This window comes from Gopherus flavomarginatus, chromosome 4 (assembly GCF_025201925.1).
Source record: "Gopherus flavomarginatus isolate rGopFla2 chromosome 4, rGopFla2.mat.asm, whole genome shotgun sequence".
NCBI classification, from domain to species: Eukaryota; Metazoa; Chordata; order Testudines; family Testudinidae; genus Gopherus; species Gopherus flavomarginatus.
Window position 1 is genome coordinate 185,816,514 of NC_066620.1, and position 27,130 is coordinate 185,843,643.

A 27,130-nucleotide genomic window follows, 5' to 3' on the forward strand; every position below is an offset into this window, starting at 1 on the left:
ATAGTGAAGGATTGCACAACTTTAAATGGAGCATGTTCTGTAACTGAGCAGGGACGTAAGATCGAAACAACATTAAGCGAGAGGACATTAAGTGGGGAGTTACTGTATACAGCAGATTTTTGTTATTTTCATATAAAGTTGCTTCATGCTGTAACAACTGCAGCAGCTTTATGCTGGGATAATGGAACAAAAGAGAAGAGGATAGGATTCAGCCATTCAGTTCTAAAAACTAAGTAATGAATGGCCAACTGCCATTCCCCACTCCTTTTAACCATCCTGGAACTGCTTTTGAAGACTGAAGACAGTGTACTCGTAGCTGAAGACTCTCTACTTCATAGCTACTGAGAAGGTCAGGGGAGACTAAGGGGAAAATAATACAGTAGGTCTTATAAGTAAAATATTAGCTCTTGAATTCATTCACAAACTACATTTATTAGTGTTCAACTACTCTATTTGCCCACCAAGCCACTGATGCAGTGTTAGTGAACTGCAGTTAGAATCAATGCAGACTCATTACTGCTAACAAAGCAATGAGATGCTACATTTCCACACCACATGACTACTCATTTACCATTGAGGGGTCTGTGGGTGAAGAAAGCCCCTCATCAGCATCCTCCTTGATAATATCCTAACAACAACAAAATATTATGGTTTGGGTAAAATGATTAAGGGCTCAAAAATATGAAGTAAACAATGAATGGAAATGAGTCTAACAATAATACATTATTTCACAGAAACATTTGTTTTACTGAAATGATTAAAAAAGATTTAAAAATATTTTAAAGCTATGCTCAAAGGCATCAATATTCTAGTATTAAAGTGATTGTCAAACGAGGCTTTTATTTTCTTAGGCTTTCTCAGTTCTAAATTCTCTTTTGAACACCAATCTATTTCAGTAAAATATGAAAATCTTTAAAAAGGGATTTTATTTTTACTTCTATATGCACCTAGAAAAAAGCTTAGAACTTATTTTTGCTTTTGAAATGTAAATGTAAGATATAAACCATATGTACTTTAAACATAAAACTATAACTGATGTATATTGAACATAAAATGTATTTTGTTTTAGTTTGAATTAAAACAATTTAAAATAAGCGGTCCTTTTAATTAATAATTATTTTATTTTGACCTTTTGATATCCCACATTCTATGAAAAGCAATAGAATGCAACTATATTTTCTCCTAGTCTTTCGTTATATATTATACAGATATATTATCTATATAGAAGTGTTTTACAATATTTTGCAAAGTGAGATATAAAGTTACAAGTACAGATGTTTGTGTCATACTACTAAGTCACATCATGTTATTTACGGTAGCAGGAAATAAGTGTTTTCACTAAAAAGTTATCCCTGCCAATCTCATGTGTCAGTAAAAACTACTCTAATCTTGGTTTGTGGATGTTAGAATTAATTTCCACTCTCTATATGGTATTTACTAAAAGTAAAAACAAAATACATTTTACATTTCATGTTAGCAATACCTTAATTTCTTAAATCTATTTATAAAAATATAACGTGTATTACTATATTGCAGTTAACAACCTTATTGCTGTATTACTCAGTATTCTTATTTTTTAGGTTAGTATTTTAATTGTCCTTCAAAATACTTACTAGGCCATTGTTCTGATCTCTGGACAAACCCGTTTTTAGTGATGGACGTGAGATGTGATGAGAACTGCCAGGGTAGTACCCTGGCATGTAAATATATGGGGCAAAGAATGGCTATGGAAAGAAACATGTAACAAAAAAAGGACAAAATTACACAAAATCAAAATGTAATAAAAATCAAAAGAAAAGTTATTTCAACAAAATACAACTTCTGCTTAAGAATGCTACATTTAATAAAATTATAAATTACAAATACTAAAAGCTTTATTTATCTTTTACTTAATCAAAAGCTCTAGAGTTAGCTTTTCAAAGTTGCTCAGTATTGACCTCTCTGCACCCACTAATGCCAATAAGAGTTTTAGCATTGACTTCAAAGGGGAACAGCTTAAGGTGAATGCTGAACGCTTTTGAAAGTCCCATTGCAATGTCTGGGGGAGGGGGAAGAGGGCAGGAGGAGTGGACAGAGCAATAAAAAAAAACCGCTTCGTCCTTCTATTAATTTCACCATCACAAAGCTCTTCAACTTACAATTACAGGGAACAAGAGATCACTACAGTTTGCAAAACTTCAGACTATTCATCACACTTGGATATCTATAGAACTATACAGAAAATGGAGTGCATGGCACATAACAGTGGAAGTTATGTTGCTTGTTGCATCCAATTTTTTTTTGTTTTAATAAATAAGAGACCAGACATTAAAGCTACCAGTTTTTTAATTTGTTTTATTTTTAAAGTATTTTAATACAATCACGTTCAATTTTTAGTTTAGATTTTTGCATTTTTAAAGCACATTATGATGCTATAAAGCTACAAGTATGCAAAATGTAAGTTCTTAATACAAAAATATTTTAAATCAATGTAAATTTTGACAACAATAAAACAAAGTTTTATTAAAATTATTTTTAAATGTTTCTTGCTTTGAAAAATATAAGGTGGAGAACAATCTTGTGGATCAGGCAAGTATCTCTCTCTTTTTCCTTAAAAAAACAAACAGATAGGATTTAAGGAGACAAATGTTAAGTAACTTGCAAAACATATAAAGCACGCCAGTGGCTGAGTCAGAATTAGAACTCAGGAGCGCCTGGCTTCCAGATCTGTGCTTAGTCTTCCAGATGACTGCCTCATACATTGGTAATCAAAAGTAGATAAAGACCTCAAAATTACGAATACATTTCCCGTTTTAAAACAAAGTATTCAAAAACAGTTTCCCCTTTATTTACATACCATGACCAAATTTAGGATTCTGTATTTGATCTGTGACTGTCAGACAATACCACCAACTACACCAGCACCCCAATTATGTTTGGATTGTTATCCATCAGTGTGTTATGCAAATACAGCAACTGTAGACGTACAAAATATGGAATCCTGCAATTGACGATGCAGATAGGATAGGTAGAAACTGCTTTTCAAACATTGCAACATACTTGGTTTTGACCTGTAAATACATTTGTAATTTTAAAGTTTACACATTTAATGTGCTGTCTGATCCCAATTTTTAATATTTTTATAAAAGTGCTGCAGTGTGCCTTTAAAATTATTTTTTCACTACTTTCCTTCTCAGTTTTCTTATAGAGCCATGCAATTTAAGACTGACGTGTTTAAATAAAATAAAAAGATAAAAAATAATCTATCTTAGTTTCCAGGAACCAACACTCTTTTGAAACCATTCCATAATTTTTCAGAATATGTTTATACTTTGTACATATGCTCATTTTGAAAATTCCTATTTTATATTATTAAGAGAAACATGGTAGGTGAGGAAATATCTTTTATTGGACCAACTTCTATTGGCATGAGACACAAGCTTTTGAGCCACAGAGCTCTTGAGCCAGAAGCTTTATGTGGCTCAAAAGCTTCTCCTCTCTCCCTAACAGAAGTTGGTCCAATGAAAAGATACGAGCTCACCCAGCTTGTCTCTCTAATATCCTGGGAACAACATGACTATAGCTACACTGCATACATATTTTATATTTAAACATTTTAAAAAAATTATTTACCATCTTACAGCTGTTCTCTGACAGTGCTGTAGCATCTATATAGATCCACACTATTGGGCCTGTATTCCTGCACATGACAAAATTCAAAGAACAGTACACCACTTTATCACTAGGTGGCAGGCACTCATCTACTGCTAGCAATTGTTATGCCTCTGCATTTTACACTTGGATCTAATCACTAAGGATTTAAAAGGATCATAGACTAGAACTGGTTGAAACTCCAAATTTTCTATACCATGGGAAATGCCAACATGTCAAAGGAATTACTGTTCAAATTCAAAACAAGAAGTTTAGAAATTTCTCATAGGAAGGAAATTCTGGAATGTTCTCATTCTGGAAAAATCAAAACTGTTTTGGTTCAATTTTTCCTAAATGAAGTGGAGCAGCTGGTTTCCCTGACTCCCAAAGACTCCTCATGCCCCCAGGACCCTGGGGACAGTCCAGGGAGTCCCACTGGAGAGTCAGGGAAGTCCTCCACAATAGATCAGGGATCCCTGAGAGTCTTGGCTCCAGTGGAGGCTTGCAGGCCTCCCAGAGCTGCCACAGTCCCTGCTGCGGAGCCAGAAGCCTAACTCCTGAGAGCCTCTGCTAAAGTCATAGCACCGAACTTGCCTTCCAGGCTCCAAGCACAGCATCCGGGGACTCGACTCTACTCCTGCCCAGAGCCATGGACCCTGGAAGCCATGGGGTCCTTGCCCAGACAGTCTGCATGGTTGAGCTGCCCCGGAGCCATGGAGTGTGGAAGAGTGGGCTCCCCAGCAGCCAACCAGGTTAACTGGCAGAAAACCAGGCAAGTTACGATGGAATCAGGCCTATGGTTCTACAGAAGCTCACCAAAACCAAAATGCTGGAAAATTCCCCAAAACCTCACCTAAGAACTAAGAAACTGGTGCGCTTTATACAGGTTCCAAGGAAGCTGTAAATGAAGTGAAACAAAAACTAAAGAACTGATAACTCCAATGTATTTCAGCTATTTAGCTGGGACAAGCTATGGGGTAGTTTATGAAAAACTCAAATGGCTCCACTGTCCTAGTGGCAAGATGAACTGATTTTTGGACTCTCTCTCATGTTTACCAGCTAGAGAGTCTCACACACTTCCAATGTGTGACAGTACCTATCCTTTGGTATTGATGCTAGACAGAAGACAGCAATTCAAACTGAAAATGCTTGTTTCCTCTCACTGCGAGTTACTCTCTTTGACTTGAATATTTTGCAATATGCCTGAGGTCCCGAGAACAATAATCTTCCTGTTACAATTGTGGAAAATGCTCCCAGAAACAACATTTAAATTTTTTCCCTTCTTAAAATGGTTTAAGACTAAGTATCAATCTAGGCCTTAAACCTCCTAACTATTACCAAATTATATCATAAAGTACCTTGAATAAAGTCTATTTACCACGTGCTACGGATTCTACAGCAATCTATTCCTGGAAGAGAAGGAATTTTATTTCAGAGTTTATATGTTACTTCTTGAATTATATGAATTTACTTCTTGAACTATGTGAAGTTTTGAATTTAAAATGATTATTCCCTCTCAAAAAATCTTCTAGCTACCTCAAACTATGGGAAGAACTTGCTTGTGTGAGATGGCGAATGATCATCTTGGGCAGAAGGGCCCGATTCTCCTCCCTCTACAGAAGGTCATCTCAAATAGCAGAGGCTGATTCAATCACTATTTTTTATTCTTTTTGGTCCACAACCTAGAAATTGGTCAAAAATTATTCCATGGCCCACTATTTCCTATCGCCCTCGGGGGAGTTTACTGCTTGCAATTATGCTTTTTACTGCCTGGGAATAGCCTGGGCTCAAGTATTCCATGATTCCACAACTGTGGAATTAGCTCTCCATTGTAGACTCTCGCTCCACAGTTTCAGCTTCCATTTAAAAAATAGGATGCTTCTAGCCCTTATGGTCGCAGGAATAACATTGAAAACATGAGATGACCATAAATATATACTGAGTGGAACCAGAGGAACTTTGGCTTCCCAAGTTTGCAGACAGCCTGTAAACCATACATCAGAGATGTGATGAGGGTCTTCTCCCAACCATCTTAATACAGGCCCAGTAGGCTGCATGATTCCACAGCCATGAAATTTTTCTTTCTGGCCCTGTAATGCCATCCTGCTGCAGCTTGAGTTCCGACATTATATTTTCTGTTTTCCTGACCTGCTGAGACCAGTCCAGAGGTACCTCTTGCTCTCCAGCTTTCCCGATAAGAGGAAGTTAATTGGATCACGGTGCATGCTCTGTCCACTGTTCAACGAAGATGAACCAAGAACCAGACCTGGAGTCCAGCTTGTAGGTAGGGAACTGGGGGACTAGATGTGTACATTGGTAAGCTGCAAAGCCTGGAGCACAGCACAGCCCTAGTAGATAGCTTTCTACTACCTACCAGAGAGCTACTACCAGGACTCCCTCTCCTGTGGATTCAGCCATGCTCTGAGGTGTAGGCCTGCAAGTTTGAATAGAGGCACCTCCCTTGATCCTGTGAGATTAAGTCCAGTCAGAGGGAGAATCCATTGGGCTGTGACTGCTAGGTCTAGGGGCATGACAAACCAATGCTGGTGAGGCCGTGCCGGAGCGATCAGGAGCACCTTGTGAACCAGAGAGATTGCTGGAAAAGCACATAGCAGGCTGCTTGACCATAGATGGAGGAAGGCATCGATTACAGTGCCCCTGTTCCAGCCGAGCAAAAAAGAGGTGACACTTCTTGTTCTGCGCTGTGGTGAACAAATCCACCTGGGGAGTCCTCCACCTCTGGAAAATGGAACTGATTACCTCTGTGTGGAGAGACACTCGTGGTGAGAGGAGAAGAACCTGCTGAGGCGATCTGCTAGCATGTTCCTTTCCATTGGGAGGTGCATGGCCTCTGTGTGGATGGACTGTCATGCAGAAGTTCCATAGCGAAGGGCTTCCTGACAAAGGATCTTGGAATGGGGCCTTCCTTGCTTACTGACATAGAACATCACTGCTATATTTTCCGCCAACACTTGCACCGTCTTGCTCACAAGCTGTGGGAGTAACACCTCGCTTGCCAAGCACATTGCCCTGAGTTCCTTCACACTTATGTGAGGGGGTAGCTCGTCTGTGGCTTTATGCAGCTATGCAGAAATCAATATGTTCAACTTTACTTTCTGTTTCCATGTGCCTGTTTATTACAGAATCATGGAAGGGACCTCCAAAGGTCATCTAGTCCAGCCCCTGCACGGAGGCAGGACCAAGTAAACCTAAAGCATAATTGATCAGTGTTTGTCTAACCTGTTCTTAAAAATCTCCAGTGATTAGGAAGCTGACTTCTTCTCATTCTACACCTTCAGTGGACATGGAGAACAACTGATCACCATCCTCTTTATAACAGCACTTATTATATTTGAAGACCATTATCAAGTCCTTCCCCACCCCAGTCTTCTTTTCTGAAAACTATACAAGCCCGCGTTGTTAACCTTTCCTCACAGGTCAGGTTTCCTAAACCTTTTATCATTTTTGCTGCTCTCCTCTGGACTCTTTCCACCTTGGCCACATCTTTCTCAAAGGGCGGTATCCAGAACTGGACACAATACTTCAGCTGGGGCCTCAACAGTGCATACAGCACTCCTGTTAATATTCCCCAGAATATGTTGACTCTCATTCAATTTGTGACCCTTTTCAGCAGAACTAATGCCTAGCCAGTTATTCCCCATTTTGTAGTTTTGCATTTGATTTTTTCTTCCTAATTGAGAAATAATTTGCACTTGTCTCTATTGAACTTCATTTTCTGATTTCAGACCAATTTGTCAGTGCCATACTGAGACAGCACCCAAGTAAATTAACTGTATTAGTAATTGTGTATTGAAAAATAAAAAGCCAACCCTGATACACCCACTATTAAAAAATTTCTGCTGTGTCCCACTATTTAATAGTGTCTCAAACTAAAAGGACATTTTCCCTAAAGTTTGCCCTTTTGTTTCAATTTTCCATACGCTTTTCCATTAGATTGCAGTAGATGGGTGACCATCCCTGCAAGTTTTACCATTTTTTCCTGCAATTATCTCTTTTTATTGGGTATTTTTTTTAGGTGGTGGGGGGGGGTTTCCTTTAAGCATTTACAGGACTAGCTATGCAATATTACAAGATTAAATCATGCTAAGTGTGATTTAATAGTTAATTGGTTACTTACTCGATTATAGAATGGATGCTGAGGTCCTGTCATGCCACTGTAGTAGCTGCTATGAGGTTGTGGCGATACAACTCCACCATTGAAAGGCCCATTGAAGGAAGTGGATGAAGAGCAGACTGATGAAGGCTGACTGAACACGGATGATGCTCTGGCTGGTGCCTCAGGTAAGGGCATTGTGGAATATGGTAATCCTCCAATATTCATTTGATCTCTTGCAGCACGAACATCTGAAACATTAAATATGTATACAAGATGAGGAAAGGAGAGGGACTCAATGAAGTGCTTAGTTTTAAGTTCCTTTTATTATTTGTCAATTCACTGGACTTAAGTATGCTAAACAAACAAACAAACAAACAGTGGACTTAGGGTAGTCCCAAAGGCTTTTGATTGTCATGTATGAGAAACCAGCTGAAGAAATGGGCAAGCCAATCAAGAAAACATCAGAACAACAAGATAGTAAACAAGTATCATCATGATAATACCAGGATACAAAATATCTAGGAATGACAGAATAGGTTGTGCTGGTGGGGGAGTGGCACTATATGTGAAGCATAGAGCCAAATAGAGTAAAAAATCTTAAAATGAATCAAACTATACTATAGAATCTCTATGAAGGGAAATTCCATGCTTGAACAACAGGAGTATAGCAGTAGGAATATACTACCAACTACCTGATCAGGATGATTACTGTGACTGTGAAATGCTGAGATATTAGAGAGGCTACAAAAACTGAAAACCCAACAACAGGGGATTTCAACCATCCCCATATTGACTGGGTATATATAACCTCTGGACAGAATGCAAAGATAAAATTTCTAGACACCATTAATGAATGCTCCTTGGAACAGCTAGTCCTGGAATCCAAAGGGGAGGGACAATTCCTAATTTAGTTCCAAATGATGCACAGGATCTGGTTCAAGATGTGAATACAACTGAACCAGTGACAGCAACCTTAACATAATTAAACTTAATATCCTAATGGGGCGGGAAATACCAAAAAATCCCACCACAGTAGCATTTGACCTCAAAAAGGGAAAGTATGCTAAAATAAGGAGGCTAGTTAGGTGGAAATTGTAAGGAGCTGTCAAAAGAGTGAAATGCCTACAAGCTGCATGGAAACTTAAAAAAAAACACAATAGAGGCTCAAACTATATGTATACCCTAAATAAAAACAGCAAAAGAGTCAAACAGAGTAAAATGTGATTGGATACCCTTTAAAAATTGGAAGTCAAATCCAAATGAGGAAAACAGAAAGGATCATTAACTCTGACAAGTCAAGTGTAAAAGTATAGTTAGAGAGGCCAAAAAAGAATCTGAAGAGCAACTAGCAAAACACGCAAAAACTAATAGCATTTTTTTTTTTAAGGATATCAAAAGCAGGAAGCCTGACAAACAATCATTGAGGCCACTGGATGATCGAGATGCTAAAGGAGCACTCAGCAAAGACAAAGACACCGTGGAGAAACTAAATGAGTTCTTTGCATCAGTCTCCACTGCAGAGGATGAGAGAAAGATTCCCACACCTGAGCCATTCTTTTTAAGTGACAAATCTGAGGAACTGTCTCAGACTGAGGTGTTAATAGAGGTGGTTTTGGAACAAACTGATAAACTAAACAGTAATAAGTCACTAGGACCAAATGATATTCACTCAAGAGTTCTGAAAGAACTCAGATATGGAATTTCAGAACTACTAAATCAGCCTCTGTACCAGATGATGGCGGGTAGCTAACATCTATTTTTAAAAAATGCTTCAGAGGCGATCCTGGTAATTACAGGCCAGTACTAACTTCAGTACCAGGCAAATTGGTTGAAACCATAGTAAAGAACAGAATTATCAAAGACTCATAGATGAACACAATATGTCAGGGAAGAATCAACATGGTTTTTGTAAAGAGAAATCATGCCTCACCAATCTATTAGAATTCTTTGTGAGTGTCTACAATATGTGGAAAGGGTGATCCAGTGGATATAGCAGAACTTATTTTCCAGAAAGCCTTTCACAAGGTCCCTCACAAAAGGCTCTTAAGCAAGCTAAGCAATTATGGGATAAGAGGAAAGGTCCTCTCACGGATCAGTAATTGGTTAAAAGATAGGAAACAAAAGGTAGGAATGGTCAGTTTTCACAGAGAGAGGTAAATAGCTGAGTCATAAACTGATCTGGGAAAACAGGTAAACATTGAGGTGGCAAAGTTTGCAGATGACACAAAATTAATCAAGATAGTTAAGGTCAAAGCTGACTGCGAAGAGTTACAAAGGCATCTCACAAAACTGGGAGATTGGGCAACAAAACGACAAGTGAAATTCAGTATTAATAAATGCAAAGTAATAAGCATTGGAAAACAATGCCAACTATCCACACAGAATGATGGGGTCTAAACTAGCTGTTATCACTCAAGGAAGAGATCTTGGAATCACTGTGAATACTTCTCTGAAAACATCTACTCAAAGTACAGTGGCAGTCAAAAAAGCTATCAGAGTGTTAGGAAAGGGATAGATAATAAGACAGAATATCATAATGCCATTATATAAAGGCATGGTACGCCCACACATTGAGTATTGTTTGCAATTTTGCTTGCCCCATCTCAAAAAAGATATTAGAATTGGAAAAAGTACAGAAAAGGGCAATATTATTATTAGCAGTATGGAACAGTTTCCATACAAGTAAAGATTAAAAAGACTGAGACTGTTCAATTTAGAAAAGAGACAACTGGGGGGGGAGGGGAGGGCAGCTATGACAGAAGTCTATAAAATCACAAATGGTATGAAGAAAGTGAGTAAGGAAGTGTTATTTACCCCTTCACAAAACACAATAACCAGGGTGATCCAATGAAATTAATAGGCAACAGGTTTAAAACAAACAAAAGGAAGTACTTCTTCATAGAGTGCACAGTCAAATTCTGGAACTCGTTGCTAGGGAATGCTGTAAAGGCCAAAAGTGTAACCGTGCTCAAAAAAGAATTAGATAAGTTTATGGTGGGTAGGTGAATCAATGGATATTAGACAAGATGCTCATGGACACTGCCCCGTGCTCTGGGTGTCCCTAAACCTCCGAATGCCAGAAAATGGGACTGGACAACAAGGAATGGATCACTTGTTAAATTGCCCTGTTCCATTCATTTTCTCTGAAGCATCTGGAACCAGCCACTGTTGGAAGACAAGATACTGGGCTAGACGGACCATTGATCTGACCCAGTATGACCATTCGTACTTATTTGGTAGGAGCCTTGCCTAATCTTCTATCCCCAATATATTTTGAATACTCGGATACATCATTTGTTCTGGTCTCTGAGAAGGAAAGAAAGAAGTCAACCTATTTCCTGAAAAACACTGTATTCTACATTCAAAGGCAAGAAAGCTCAATACTTCTGATAATCAAACACTAGAAAAAGTGGATTATTAATTTCCGTTGTTTCTCTCATCGGAAATGATAATGAAAAACCATAAAGGATTTCATTACCATTTTTGTAGGATTCTGAACAAGGGAGGGTTGCTACCCCACTGCCATGGGGTAGGAGGCCTACTCTTCTGTCCACAGCCATAGATTCTTCTTAATCAGTGTCTGGCATGGATTCTTTATGTCAGCTATAACAGGCCAGGATAACTTAACATCAAAGCTCACTAATACATTTTCCTTCAGATATATTAACAGCATCTACCAGTACGTTTTAAAAACATGACTTTCCATTTTTTTCAGTCACAAGCAAAATGTGGCAGTTATATACTGTTGATCAGTGAACACATTCTTTTCCTGAGTAAATGAAGCTTAGTAGACTCTGGAAAAGGAGTAGAGCAGTGCTCCCCATCACCCCCTCTCCCTTACCCCGTCTGCTCCCGCCAGTCAAGGCTGAGAGTGGGGCCCCGGCTCGGGATGGGGGACGCACAGCTTGGGGTAAGGGGACTAAGGCTGGGGGTGGGTCTGGGTCCAGGTCCAGGAACAGAGCCATGGCCAGGGGCTGAGGATGGAGCTGGAAGTGGAGGCAGGACTAGGACTAGGGTCTGGAGCCGAGGCGAGGAGGTGGAGGGGAGCTGTGGTCGAGGGCCAAAGTTGTGGCTGTGAATGAACCCGCAGCCGGGAGCCAGAGCCATCGCAGAGCTCAGAGTGGGGGGGGGCACTCCCTCCCTGCCCCCAAGCCTTGGCCCAGGCCCCCCGTACCTGCTCCAAACATTCCTTTGCATCCCCATAAAGGGGGCTCACCCCACAGTTTGGGGTCCTCTGGAGTAGAGCAACTTTTCTAACACAAACGGTATTGTACCAAACACAAAATAACTATTTTGGACCTCATTATGATGGATAAATATGAATTAATCACTGGCCTGCAAGTTGATGGCCTTCTAAGAACCAGTAATCATGACCTGATTTCGTCCAATATGGAGAAACAGAGGACAGTCCCAACCAGTAACATACATACTTGATGCTTCAAAACGGCTAGTTTCCCAAAGCCAAGGAATATTATGAGAAATTGATTAAGAGTAAATATTTAGACAGAAAAATGTGAAAGAAAGTTGGGAGTTCTTCAAGAAGGGTTCATCAGATGGCCAAAATACCACAATCACAAAAAAGGATAGCTGCCAATAGTGATTCAGGGGTGAAGTGAAGACAGCAATTAGAAATAAAACAAAAACTAATACACGTCTACCTCAATATAACACGACCCGATATAATACTAATTTGGATATAACGCGGTAAAGCAGTGCTCCGGGGCAGGAGGTGTGTGTGCACACTCCGGTAGATCAAAGCAAGTTCGATATAACGTGGTTTCACCTATGATCCGGTAAGATTTTTTGGCTCCAAGGACAGCGTTATATCGAGGTAGAGCTGTATATGACAAACGGAAAAAGGGGAAAATAGATAGCAAACAATATAAATTAGAAATTAGGAAGTGTAGAAAATTGATACGGGAAACTGAAGACATCTGGAAAAATCTACGCCCTAGGTTCCCTCAAGTCTCCTAATTGCACCTGGATTTCTTCTCCTGGGAGCTGTGTTGCAGAGAGGTCCTTTGGTCCCCTTACCTCTGCTAAGGAGTTTGGGCTGTCTGTCTCCCTCCTTCCTTACATCCCTGGGGACATTTCTTGTCCTCCTGACTCAGGCTTTGTTGTCTAGGGGTCTTTTGTGTTTCCTTTTTTGGGGTTCCTTTCCTGTCTCCCCCCTGGTTTTCTTCTTCTTAACATGAGATTGCTCCCACCACCTCGCTTCCCAGTGGGGAAGGGACTCCAGTCTGTGCCCAAGACAACTAGATAAGGCAGCCACTCCATTACCCCACCCTGTTTCCACCAAAATCTCCCCGGGACCTCCAGGGGCACCTGAGCTATAAGGCAATGCTGTTCATCCACATGGACACACACTATGTCCACAGTTGCTCCTCAAGTTATCCAGTGAGGCTTCACCAGCTCCCTCCGGACCAGAGAGCAAACTGAGGCTGTATCCACAAGGCCTCTCTGGGGTTTCCTCCCCACCATCACTGAAATGGTAGACAGTTTTTGTCCCTTTTTCTTCCCTCCAGCCCTGGCCTAGCCATAATCCATGAATTGGCAGTTCCATTTTTGTGCCCAGATCGCTCACAATGGTAGCAAATAAGGGGCCGAGCCACAGCTGGAACTCTTCAGGGTTCTTCCTTCTTCCTATCTATGCCCCTTCCTGCTGTGGATTCTCTAGCCATCCTCCCCTGCTCTGGACCCTTATATATTCGTCCATCTTTCCTGGGAAAGTCTCTCTCTGCATACTCCTCTGTTAGTTTCACAGCAGCATTCACTGTGCCTGGCGGAGGTCACCTGACCCACACTCACATGGTCTCAGGGAGGCGCTGAAAGAACTGCTCTAATACCAGAGCATCCATTATTTCTGCTAGCGTTTGGGTATCAGGCCTCAACCAGTGGGTGGCCCAGTCCATCAACATTTGAGCAAAGGCCCAGGGCCATGAACCTCCTGTCTCCCTTGCTGATCTGAACTTTTGGTGGTACTTGTTAGTAGACAGCCCCATCTGATCCAGGATTGCTGCTATCACCATCTCATATTTTCTGACCTGTTCTTCATTCAGGGCTATAGAGGCTACTTGGGCTTCTCCCGACCAACAGGAAGCCAACCGCAGGGCTTAGGTTGCTCTATCCCATCCAGCACCCATGACTACCCTCTGAAAAGTGCCAAGGAATGCATGTGGGTCATCTGCAGGGCCCATTTTACATAGCACCTTCTGTAGGAGCAGCTGCTGGATGTTGGCTTGTTCCCTTACAAAATCTTGCAAGTTTATCTGCTGCTTTGCCTGCCAGGCAAGCAAAGCCTCTCTCTCCAGGTGGTAGAATTGTTGAAAACCTTGTAGGGCCTTCTGCATCTCCTCGTGTTGTTTTACCAACCATTGAAGGGTCTCCTCCATTGCCCAGGCTGCCAAATCTTTGCGTTGGCTCAGGCCCCAGACAAGCCCCCATGTGTTACAGCGTCACCTTGGTCCTGCCTCTGTCTCAGTCCACAAATGATGCGGACATACTTTTGCTGGTTCAACACCCTGTGCAGTTTATTTACATTTGCATCCCAATACTTTCACAGCATACCTAAGACCTTTCCCAAGCAGAGAGAGAGTAAACTCTCTCTCCCTCTTACTGCTTGTTTCCCACCTGTGCTCTTCCTTCCTGTGCCTATTTGTGAGCTCTTGGCTAATGGTTTAATTGGCCTTTTTGTCCAGCACCGCTCACAAATTAGAGGCATCGACTTGCATAGTCAGTTCCAATCTGCTTTGCCTGCTTGGGGCTGCTCTGAAGAGTGTTGACTCAAGCCTTTTAACCTAGCACTCTATCACAATTAGAAACAAGAGACCCTACAAAATAGCATAAGGCCTATTACAAGATGGAGCCAGTAAAACTTTTAATACTGATATAGAAAAGGTAGATATGTTCAATACATATATTTCTGTTCTGTATTTGGACAGAAGCAGGATGACATGCTTGTTTCACATGAGACTAATGAAGTGCCTTCCAGACCATTAGTAACTAACAAGGATGTTAAACATCTGCTAGGGATAAACATTTAGCAGGCCTAGATAACTTTCATCCAAAAGTCTTAAAAGAGTTGGCTGAGGAGATCTCTGGCCCAATTAATACTAATTTTCAATAAATCTTGGAATACCAGGGAAATTCCAGAAGACTTAAAGAGAGCTATTGTTGTGCCAATATTCAAAAAAGAACAACCAAGAGAGCCCGTAACTACAGGTTGGTTAGTCTAACATCAATCCTATGCAATATAATGGAAAAACTGATAGGGAATATATGCTTTAGTCAAACACAACTCACTGGTCTCAATGCTGAGATCACTGGGTGAAACCTAATGGCGTATGACCGTCAGACAAGATGAGCTAATAATCCCTCTGGGCACAAATGGTACAAACCTACTAACTCAGAGGTACTGATTGTTCCAAGCAGTAACATCTATAATGAAGAAAATTATAATACAATTTTCCACTTTCATTTTATCTGAAAACATTCACCTGAAATGATTTCTCGTAGCTTTGGATCTAAGTTTACAGTACACGGCAAAAAAGTTTTTACATCACGTGCTATAAGAACTGGTGTCCGTGAAGATAAAAATACTTCAAAATTCCGTATGTCCCCATCAATTTCAAGCAGAGGTTCAACATCTTTAGTTGTTGGAATATTCTTTGAAATTCTAAAGAAAATAAATACCAGACAGTTAGGTAAACTTCAAATAAGTCAAATTTATCAGAAAGTAGTATTTCCATTTCAAATGCTACCCCAATACATACTATCACATCCACGGGCAGCTCCAGGCCTCAGCACGCCAAGTGCGTGCTTGGGGCAGCAAGCCGTGGGGGGCGCTCTGCCGGCACCATGAGGGCGGCAGGCAGGCTGCCTTCAGCAGCTTGCCTGCAGAGGGTCTGCTGGTCCCGTGGCTTCAGTGGACCCTCCGAAGGCAGCCTGCCTGCCATGCTTGGGGCGGCAAAATACCTAGAGCCACTCCTGATCACATCCATGACACCAAACCTTTGGGGCACAGAACTGACATACAGCAGTTAGGGTATGTCTGCATTTTCTGCACACACTTTGACTTGGTATTACTTTTTAAGAAAAATCCAGTGTTTCACCAGAAAAGAGATTCATCTGACCTATATAAGCTAGTTCCATACTTCAGATAGTTCTCCACTGTGATAGGACAAGCACTACATGTAGAATGCAATAACCTTCATATGGATAATGTCATACTACATACATTGGATGAGGAAATTATCTGGAAGCATTAAACTTAAACATCCATTCTAATCTTGGTAACCAACTGTGAAGTTTTACGATTAAGGGTTCTCTCTCCATCCTTAATTCACACAGTCTCCAAAAAAACAGCACAGTCTCACTCAGTCTATACCCATTATGCATGACACAGCTAGCTAACTGGTGGCTCCGCCCAAAAATATACTAATAGTCTCTTGTGTTTCACATACACTGCTATATGTCTGAAGGAAAAATATTTAATATCTAAATTCAAGTCATTTTAACTATATCCAATGAGTTTCGGGTTATATCATTAGCTTAAAGATATCTTTTATTTTTATGATTCACTTTAGAATCTTGTACCAAAGTTTTATTCCACAGGCGACTTTTACAGCTAATTATACTTGAAAAGGCTTTATTACAGAAATGCTGTCAGAATCTTAACCATAATAACATCACTATTATTGGAATATATACATGCATAACAAGAAAGGCAAAAATTTAATACACATTTCAATACAACATACTTTTTTTTTTTTCCCCAGAGAACTGCAATGGACATAATACATTTTTAAAAATACTTTAAAAGGAGCATAATAAAGCTTCTAAAATGTTCGTATTTATGTTAAGGCCTCAATCCTGTAAAGCCTTACTCAGGTGCTTAACTTTACACTAAGCACTTTAGTTTTGCTGCTTAACTATGAGAACTCTATTGACTCCAGCAGGACCACTCACTGTGCATAAAGTTCAGCGTGTATTTCACTCCATTTAATAACATATCTAGAAATGACATATTATCGCTGTTGTAATAATGCTCACTATGTAACATGGTAATATCCTGTTAAACAGAAAGATCTGATCATATTCCTGTATGATGTCTCTACACATAAAAGTTAACTCTTGTAACAGTTGTTTTGTATCTGATATTTACAGGCAAGGATTTGTTAACTTGTTAAAACTTCCTGAATAAATAAGCAAAAAGTTCAGCATGTGTATACGTCTTTCCAAGATCATGACCTCAGTAGATAAATCACAGTGTTAAGTTTTTAGGAGTGATGCAGACTCAATTAACTGAGCTGCAATATTGGAGATTGGAAATTTCACTGGACAAGCCAGGTACAACCACTCGCTTCTCACTCAGGTTCAAGAAATAATAAATAATAATAATAATAATAATAAAAATCATGGTTGAGGTGACTGTTAGCTACAGAGACTGTGTGCTAGAAAAAGGAGGAAAAAATTAGAAAGTCAGAGGCAGCATCAAAATAAAGCTAGGGTTTATGCTCATGCTTCAATCTCCACAGAGGCATCTGACAACAAATATAAAGTATAAACTCTCTAATATAATAAAAATTATTTAGTTCCTCAATGCACAGAGCTTCTATTTACTCTTACACACAATTGCCACTCAAACTAAAATTAAAAGACTGGTTAGATGCATCTAATCAAATATATTCAGAAACATAAAACAAAAGTGACCTCTTTTAAAGAAGCACAAAAATATAAAACTAATGGGACATTTTAACATATTGTGACAACTGACAAAACATAAAATGGTCAGATTGATCAGGTAAGATATAGCCTAATCATTTCAATGCTTTTTAAAATTACAAAACAAAAATGCCAAAAGAAAAGGCGATTTAAATAAAACATACAGCTGACAAGTCACATGAAACAAATTAGATGAATTTTAATGCCAGCTCTGCTTAAGCCTGAATGTGAACAGTGTTCTGAATACGATGAACAATGCTACTGTTCAGAAGCCAATAACCCACTGCTGGGCTACAGACTGAAGTCTATCTTCTAACCTTCTGAGCTCAATACATTAAACTATTCTGTATTGTATCTGAAAGGGATATTTATGTAAATGATAATCTTTTGGCAAAGGGCCACAAAAATCATATGTGCCTGTATTTCTCAGATAAAAAATGTAAAAGGTTAGCATACAAAGCACTTTAAAAGTGATTTATACTTAAAATATAAGTGAATAGATTTAAAATCCAAGTACTATGACCAAGCCTACATTATTCTTGTTTAGCAGATGGATTTTCTCAGAAAAAGTAATTAATTTTTTTAAAATCAAAGGCATCAAAGAGTTAATGAAAACTTTCAACCCTCTGAATATTAACTGTTTCAATGGCTTACAACTTGTTTCTAAGAGATGCTGAGCACCCAGATACTCTCACTGAAAATCAGTGGGAATTGTGGATACTGAGCTCCTCTCAGGAACAGACCCCAATACAGCAAGCACTCTGTAGTGCCAGTATAATACAATAATAGAAATGTAATAATTTATTTGGTTTTTCTCATTACATGCCTTTTTTATGACGTTAAATTATTTTTTTTTTAAATTAACAAATTACTGATTTTAAAGCTAGCTAAAGAAATATATCAGGTGTGTTGGATTATTTTTGGCTCTTTCCTCATTTAAAAGTGATCTATAGCTAAAACCCAACAGTTCCAGCCCTTAAATCAGTGGACCCCAAACTGTGTGTGTGTGGGGAAGGGCATGGAGGAATGTTCCAGGGGGCTCATGAGAGGTAGGGAGGGACTGCCCCCATCCCAGCTACAGCCCCGCTCCGCCCCCATTCCATCTTCTCCCCCAGGCCAGTTCCGCCTCTAGCCCCAGCTTCCTCCCCTATTCCCAGTTCAGCCTCCAGCTCTCCTTCAGCCCAAGCTGCTCTGCTGAGCCAACTGTGCAGTAATGGAGGGCGGGCGCGTACAGATTCCGTTCCTGGTAAGGGGTGGCGCAACAGCAAAAGTTTGGGCACCACAGCCTTAAACTCACAGTCGGCTGGGCAATTCTAATATTTTTCAAATGTTATCTTAAAAACAGTTGCTGTGTGTACAAAGTAGCTATTTTTCATATTTAGAAATTATATAGCATGTCCTCTATATCTATTATAAACATGTAATGTACAGTAATTATTACTGTGAATGTCACTCTGTCTATCAGCAGACTCTGTTAGACTTGCTCCAGTGTTTTTTAGTTTGTAATCGTCTTACTCTTTAGTGGCCGGCCTTAAAAAAAGGGCCTAAAATTTATGACAGCCAAAGGAAAGTCTCACAAGAATCCTACAAACACTTATTTTGATTATGGGTTCTAAACACATTGACTAAATGGTTCTGAATAGCTCAGAAGATAGTGATCTGAATTACATGACAGGTGAATATTAAATATTCTGATCATTTAAAAAAAAAAAAATCTAGTAGTAGTCATATTTATTACAGTGCCACAGGGGTACATGATGCTTTTCAGAATAAAGGATACCGAATGAGGTAATCACAGTAATAGAGGGAGGCCAAGAAAAAAATGCAAAAACACAGTGCATGGTGAGGCCAAGATGAACACTATTTAGAGAAGCAAGCAGATGCTATAGAAAATACAGCCCCCTAACACTCCCCCTTCCCCTCAAAAAAACATGTAGGAACAACTGGAGTTCCTAGGATTTCCAGTAGCTTTCTTCAAAAGATGAATACTCATTAGAAAAACTGTGTGATGCTCAATACAATGCATATAACATTCACTCCAATGCCTCAAGTGAGGGAGCATCCCTGATCTACAGTTGCTTGTTCTCACAATTATGGGTCCTAGCAAGTAGTTCTAGAAGAAAAGCCAGGAAGCACTTTATAATCAAAATGAAGCAATGTCTCTTCAGGGATTTTCTACCAAATTGCAAAACAAGAGAGCAGAGCTGAACAGCACAAGCCAATTCCCAACGGATAGTGGGGTATGATACAGGATGACCTTACTACGTTTAAAACTGTTTTGGGAAAATTCAGTTACAGTGCGTGCTATTAAACCCCAGGATTTTCGGCTCAGAATATCTGCAGTAACTGAAGTATTTTCCTATACATAGAATAGGAAATATCACAGTCCATAATCACTAGTGAGTAGCAAATCCCAGGGTGAAATCCTGGTTCTATTAAAGTCAATGGCAAAATTCCCACCAACTTTAATTGTGATAGGATTTCTCCCTCTGACCTTAATAGTGCTTGCTGTAAATTCTACACAGTCGAAAAACCTCAAGTTTGGCAGTAAGCTACAGTGCAACTAGTGCACAACTTGGGAAGTCAATCAGATGACCAAAAAACAAAAACAAAAATCCATGTATTTACATACACTACATTTGGGAACAGAAAAACACATGATCTGAAGAACATCTAAGATAATGGAGTTCTGAATATAAGTGAGCTGTTTCAGGAGATAATTTGTGAAAGGTACAGGATTTACAGGAGTGACCTTTTAAATACAGCAATATGTTTAACAGATGTGGTAAGGATGGGCAAGTTTGACTCAGCATTAGTTTATCTATATCAGAAAAAAAATGAACCTTTTAAGTTTTCTGTGATTGTTTGTTTTGGTTGCTTAGGGTTTAATACTCTACATGAGGTATCTAAAATGGAAACAAAGCACAACAGAACAAAACAGCACAACAGATTGTGCAAATAAAGGAAAAACACCTAGACACAAAAGTCAATTTCAACTGAATTCTCTAGCTAAAAATGGAAATCAGTAATATGGAACAAGAGATGAGGGTGTGTGCAATCCTATTAACAATTACATATCTGAAAAACAATGACGAACGAGAGAAAAATAGTATTTAAACTAGTCGTCAAATTAAGCAGTAAGCTGAATTAGCTAATTAGATTTTTTTTTAATGATTTGAGAGAGCAAAAGAATTTACGAACAAGAAAAATGTACATTTAAACAATATCAGAGTTGCAATAGTGGATTTAAAAAAAAAAAAAAAAAAGGACAGTTACTCACCTTTGTAACTGTTGTTCTTCGAGATGTGTTGCTCATATCCATTCCAGGTAGGTGTGCGTTCACCACATGCTCGTTCGTCGGAAGATTTTTACCCTAGCAACACTCGGTGGATAGGCTGGGTCGCTCCCTGGAGTGGTGCTGCCATGGTGCCAGATATATACCCCTGCCAACCCAACGGCCCCTCAGTTCCTTCTTGCCGGCTACTCCAACAGAGGGGAAGGAGGGCGGGTCTGGAATGGATATGAGCAACACATCTCGAAGAACAACAGTTACAAAGGTGAGTAACAGTCTTTTCTTCAAGTGCTTACTCATATCGATTACAGTTAGATGACTCCCAAGCCTTATCTAGGCGGTGGGTTCGTAGTGAGATGTTGCAGAATGTAAAACTGCTGAGCCAAATGTTGCATCATCTCTGGACTGTTGTATCAATGCGTAATGTGACGCAAAGGTGTGAATCGATGACCAAGTAGCTGCCCGACATATCTCCTGGATGGGAACATGGGCCAGGAAGGCGGCAGATGAAGCTTGAGCCCGAGTAGAATTGGCAGTGAGGTGGCTAGCCGGAACGTGAGCCAAATCATAGCAGGCGCGGATGCAAGACGTCACCCAAGATGAAATTCGCTGGGAGGAGACCAGCAGACCCTTCATCCAGTCTGCCACCGCTACAAAAAGCTGAGGGGACTTTCGAAAGGGTTTTGTTCTTTCGATATAAAAGGCGAGAGCCCTGCGGATGTCAAGGGAGTGTAGCTGCTGTTCCCAACGTGATGAGTGTGGCTTCGGGAACAAGACCGGAAGGAAGATGTCTTGATTGACATGAAAGGCAGACCGCACCTTAGGGAGGAAGGCGGGGTGTGGTCGCAGCTGTACCTTGTCCTTATGAACACCGTATACAGGGGGTCCGCTGTCAGGGCCTGAAGCTCGGATACTCGCCTTGCCGAAGTAATAGCGACGAGGAAGGCTGTCTTCCAGGAGAGGTACAGCAGCGAGCAGGTGGCTAGCAGTTCGAAAGGAGCACCCATAAGCTTGGCTAGAACCAGACTGAGGTCCTAGGTAGGGGTAGGGTGTCTAACTTGTGGGTACAAACGTTCCAAGCCTTTGAGGAACCTTGAAACATGGGGTGAGAGAAGATTGATCGGCCATTCTCCCCTGGGTAGAAGGCAGAGATGGCTGCCAGATGCACTTTTATCGAAGAGACCGCTAGGCCGTGTTCTTTCAGGGACCAGAGGTAGTCCAGGACAGTAGGAACTGGTACCCGCGTGGGGACAGTGTTACGTTGAGCGCACCAGCAGGAGAAACGCTTCCTCTTGGCCAGATATATCAACCTAGTGGAAGGCTTCCTACTGCCCAAGAGTACCTGTTGGACCGAGGCAGAGCAGCGTAACTCGGACCGGCTTAACCACACAGCAACCATGCTGTGAGGTGAAGAGACTGTAGGTCTGGATGGTGAAGTCTGCCCAAGTCCTGAGTTATGAGATCCAGCCAGAGTGGTAGGGGAATTGGGTCTGCCACTGAGAGGTCAAACAACATGGTGTATCAGTGCTGCCTGGGCCACGCTGGGGCGATCATGATCAGGTGGGCACTGTCCCTGCGGAGCTTGAGGAGGACCCTGTGGAACAGCGGGAACGGTGGAAAGGCATAAAGTAAACGGTTCATCCACGATATCAGAAATGCAGCTGAGAGGGAGCCCGGGGAGCGTCCCTGGAAGGAGCAGAACACTTGGCATTTCCTGTTCTCGCGGGAGGCGAAGAGGTCTATGTGGGGAAAACCCCACTTCCAGAAAACAGAATGGATAATATCCAGATGAATCGACCACTCGTGAGATAGGAAGGATCTGCTGAGGTGATCCACCAGTGTTCTGAACTCCTGGGAGAAATGGAGCTACCAGATCGATCGAGTGGGCTATGCAAAAGTCCCAGACCTGGACGGCTTCCTGACAAAGGAGGGAGGAGAGTGCTCCTCCCTGCTTGTTTATGTAAAACATGGCCGCTGTGTTGTCTGTGAACACTGAAACACAACGGCCTCAGAGATGCTCTTGAAACACCTGGCACGCTAGACGAATTGCCCTCAGCTCCCACATATTTATGTGTAAGGTTAGTTCTTCAGCTGACCAGAGGCCTTGAGTGCGGAGGCCCTCGAGGTAGGCACGCCAAACCAGAGATGACATGTCTGTGGTTAGGGCCATCAAAGGTTGCGGTGGGTGAAATGGCATCCCTGCACAGACTAGAGTGGGAGTTAGCCACCAGGTTAGGGAGCCTAGAACATTCGGGGGAACAGTGAGTATCGAATCTAGGCTGTCCCGGCCCAGTCGATATACTGAGGCAAGCCAGGTTTGAAATGGATGGAGACGTAGCCTGGCGTGTTTGGTCACGAAGGTGCAGGCGGCCATGTGACCTACTAGGCTGAGACAAGTGCAAGCTGACGTTGTCGAGAAGGTTTGGAGGCCTTGAATAATTGTAGCCATCACTTGAAAACGAGGCTGCAGCAGGCAGGCTCTGACCAGATTGGAGTCCAGAATCACCCCCAATTAAATCTATTCTCTGCGTGGATATCAGAGTAGACTCTCTACGTTGATCATCAGGCCTAGGCTCCTGAAGAGGTCTTTGACGATGTACAGGTGATGTCTCACTTGTGACTTGGAAGTCCCTCGAATGAGCCAATCGTTGAGATACGGGTAGACGTGCACCCAACGACACCGGAGGGAGACGGCGACTATGGTCATGCATTTTGTGAATACTTGCGGAGCCGCAGAAAGGCCAAATGGAAGGACCGTGAACTGAAAATGTTGGTGGTTGACCACAAAACGGAGGTACCGTCTGTGTGGTGGGTAAACTGCAATGTGGAAATACGTATCCTTCATATCGAGGGCGGCATACCAGTCTCCAGGATCCAAACACGGGATAACGGTCCCCAGGGATACCATGCGGGAACATCACCTTTATCATGAATTTGTTGAGTCTTCGCAGGTCTAGGATTGGTCGCAGATCTCCCTTTGCCTTGAGGATTAGGAAGTAGCCGGAATAAAACCCCCTGCCCCTCAGGTCTTTTGGCATCTCCTCTATGGCTCCAATGGTTAGGAGCGACTGGACCTCTTGTAAGAGGAATTGCTCGTGAGAGGGGTCCCTGAAGAGGGACGAGGAAGGACGGTGGGAAGGTGGGGTTGAAACAAACTGAAGGTGGTATCCCCAACTCCACCATGCGCAGGACCCAACGATCTGAAGTTAGCTGGGACCACGCAGGGAGGAAATGGGAGAGGCAGTTGTAAAAGGGAGGGAAAGGATGCGGGAAAACATCTGGTGGGCCGTCCTCAGGCGTTCCATCAGAAGTTCTGTTTGGGCCCCACCAGTGGTTTAGGGGGGACCTGATTTTGACTCCCCTGGGGGCCAGACTGCCTCTGTCAATTCCCTCCGACACACCTTCTGCTGAAGTCCTGTCATGGCCTAGGCAGGGGGTAAGTACGGTGAGGTTGGGGTCGCATTGGGTCACTGGTGTGTGCATCCCCAGCGAGCACATTAGTACGTGATTGTCCTTCAGATTTTGTAATCTGGGATCAGTCTTGTTTGAGAAGAGCCCCTGGCCTTCAAAAGGCAAGTACTGAATGGTTTGTTGTAATTCAGGAGGAAGGCCTGATACCTGGAGCCAGGAGATACGCGTAATCATCACTCCTGACGCCAGAGTCCTGGCAGCAGAGTCCGCTGCATTCAGAGAGGCTTGGAGGAAGGTTCTCACCACCTTCTTATCCTCCTCAAGCAGGGCTGCAAATTCTTGTCGGGACTCCTGGGGAAGAAGCTCCGTAAACTTCCCCAAGGACGTCCACGTGTTATAGTTATACCTACTTAGGAGGGCTTGCTGGTTTGCCACTCTAGGTTGAAGGCCCCCAGCCAAATATATTTTGCGGCCTAGAAGGTCCATGCGCCTAGCCTCCTTAGGCTTGGGAACAGGAGCTTGCTGGCCATGACGCTCCCTCTCGTTCACCGATTGAACTACTAGGGACCAAGGAGATGGGTTTATGTAGAGATACTCGTACCCCTTGGAGGGTACCATGTATTTTCTCTCTACTCCCCTGGCTGTGGGGGGGACTGAGGCTGGGGATTGCCAAATGGTGTCTGCATTTGCCTGTATAGCGCGGATAAACGGCAGAGCCACTCTAGTAAGTGCGTCTGCAGATAGGATGTCCACTACAGGGTCCTCTATTTCAGGGACCTCCTCCGCCTGCAGATTCATATTCTGCGCCAGTTGTCTCAAGAGATCTTGATGGGCCCTTAGATCAATTGGGGGAGGGCCAGAGGAGGATGTTCCTGCCACAGCCTCGTCTGGCGAGGAGGAAGAGGAGAGGCCAGGGACAAAAGGGTCCTGTGGGGGCTCCTGTTCTTGAGGAGTGGCGTCAGACTCAGGTGGGACCTGGGTGTCTGCAGGGGTACCGAAGCCTCATCCGTAGTCCGGGGGGGGGGGGCGCGGCTTACGGCTGCCTCTGGTGCCCAGTGTTGAGAAGGGGCAGACCGTGGTGCAACTGAGGGAGCACTTTGGGCTTGGTGGTACGCCCACGCTGTCCAGAAAGACCACTGATGGGGTCCTTGTCGTGGCCCTGGCTCTCAGGCAATATATGGCTGGGGACATCCAAGTCACGATCCTGTGGATAGGAAACTCTACCAGCCTGTGATGAACCGAGGTGTCTCTCAACGGCCAAGGCAGTGCTGATAGACCCTGAGAGGGAGCCAAGTCTCGGGTTGGTCTTTCCCGGGACGGCACCGGGGAGCGGTACCGGGAACTGTAACGGTACTGCAAGCGAGACCGGGACCTGCGTCTGTAGCGGTGCCAGGAGGTCGACCGAGATCTCGGGTCCCTTCGCCTGGACTGGCTGCGAGATGCGTGGTGCCGTGGATGGTGCCAGAAGTCGGATCAGTACCGGGAGTATCTGGCAGGTGAACGGGAGGCTGAGCGGTGCCGCGAGTGCGACTGGTACTGCAATGGAGAGCGGTGCCGGGACTGCAAGTGGTGCCGGGAGCAGGATTGGCATGATCGAGAGCGTCAGAGAGACAGTGATCTTGAACGACATCTCTCCGGGGTCCGACGGAGGGCGGCCTCATCAAGGCAGGTTTCCCAATGGATTGGATGACCTGCACCAGCGGTGCCAGGGGTTGAGGCCGTGCAGTCTCCGTCATGGCTATCAGCTCTCTTGCCATAGAGAAGGTCTTCAGCGTAGATGGGAGAGCAAGCTCAACCACAGCGTGAGCCGGGGAGCTTTCAGGCACAGGACTCAACGGCCCTTGTGGGACCGGAATTAATTTAGAGAGTCTTTGGGCATCCTCTTGGCGATGGAGACAAATAATCAGAGACTTTCAAAAGGGCTTTGTGCTGCGCAAAGAGAAGGCAAGAACTCTGTGCACATCTAGGGAGTACAGCTTCCTGTCCTTCCTGTTATCATGAGGCTCTGGGTAAAAGATGGAACAGGGGAACTGTTTGGTTCAAGTGAAATTCAGAAGGTGCTTTTGTGATGAACTTGGGATGCAATCTCAAGCATACTTATCCCTGTGAAACACCATGTAGGGAGGGCCACCTTCAAGGCCCTGAGCTCACCCACTCTCCTAAAAGCAGTAGGAAGGCCTTGTCCTCTCTGATATCGTGTAGAACCCTGTGAATCAGTGGAATTGATGGAAAAGCGTACATAAAGGAGATGTTCCAAGGAACGAGGAATGCGTCCCCTAGAGATGTGTGTCTGAGCCCCGCTCTGGAGTAAAATAGATGGTATTTGTGGTTTTGAGGAGTGGCAAACAGGTCTATCGACGGAGTGCCCCAGTGGGAGAAGAGCTGTCGGAGTATCGTGGGATGTAATTCCCATTCTTGTTCCTTGGAGAAGTGTCTGCTGAGTGTGTTGGCAGTAGGGTTGTGACACCCAGGCAGGTAGGAAGCGGTGATTTCTATGTGATGTTGTATGCACCAATTCCATAGTCAGATGGCAGACTGTGCTCCTCCCTGCCTGTTGATGTAAAACATGCATGCTATATTGGCCGTCAGAGCTTGGATGGACTTGTTCTTTATGGTGGGAAAAAAGTGAAGGCAAGCATACCTGACAGCTCTGAGTTTTAGAAGATTGACGTGCAGACGCATCTCTGAGAGGGACCAACGGCCCTGTACCTTGTGGTTGCCTAGGTGCGCTCCCCAACCTATCTGGGAAGCGTCCACGGTGAGCATGAGTACTGGGGTGTGTGGATAGAAGGAAACACCCGTGCATAGGTTCTCTGATTTTGTCCACCAATGTAGGGAGGCCAATACGTTCAGTGGCGGAGTCAGTGTTATGCAGAAACTGTGTCTGCTGGGTTTGTAGTTGGAACTGAGCCAGCCCTGAAGGCATCTCATGTGCAGCCTGGCGTATTTGACCACGA

General features: G+C 42.7%; 1 protein-coding gene across 4 annotated transcripts in view; it reads right to left on the reverse strand.

Moving 5' to 3' along the window:
- KIDINS220 (kinase D interacting substrate 220) overlaps positions 1-27,130 on the reverse strand; it is a 176,417-nt gene that overhangs the window by 29,580 nt on the left and 119,707 nt on the right. For 2 of the 4 annotated variants that reach the window (XM_050950541.1, XM_050950542.1), the window contains exons 23-25: positions 15,244-15,422; positions 7,769-7,995; positions 1,614-1,724 (exon numbers count right to left, since the gene is read on the reverse strand). In XM_050950541.1, coding sequence (XP_050806498.1) covers positions 1,614-1,724; positions 7,769-7,995; positions 15,244-15,422 — 517 coding nt within the window. Of the gene's footprint in view, positions 1-571; positions 629-1,613; positions 1,725-7,768; positions 7,996-15,243; positions 15,423-27,130 lie in introns of all 4 variants that reach the window. The other 2 variants (XM_050950540.1, XM_050950543.1) reach the window with 2 other exon arrangements.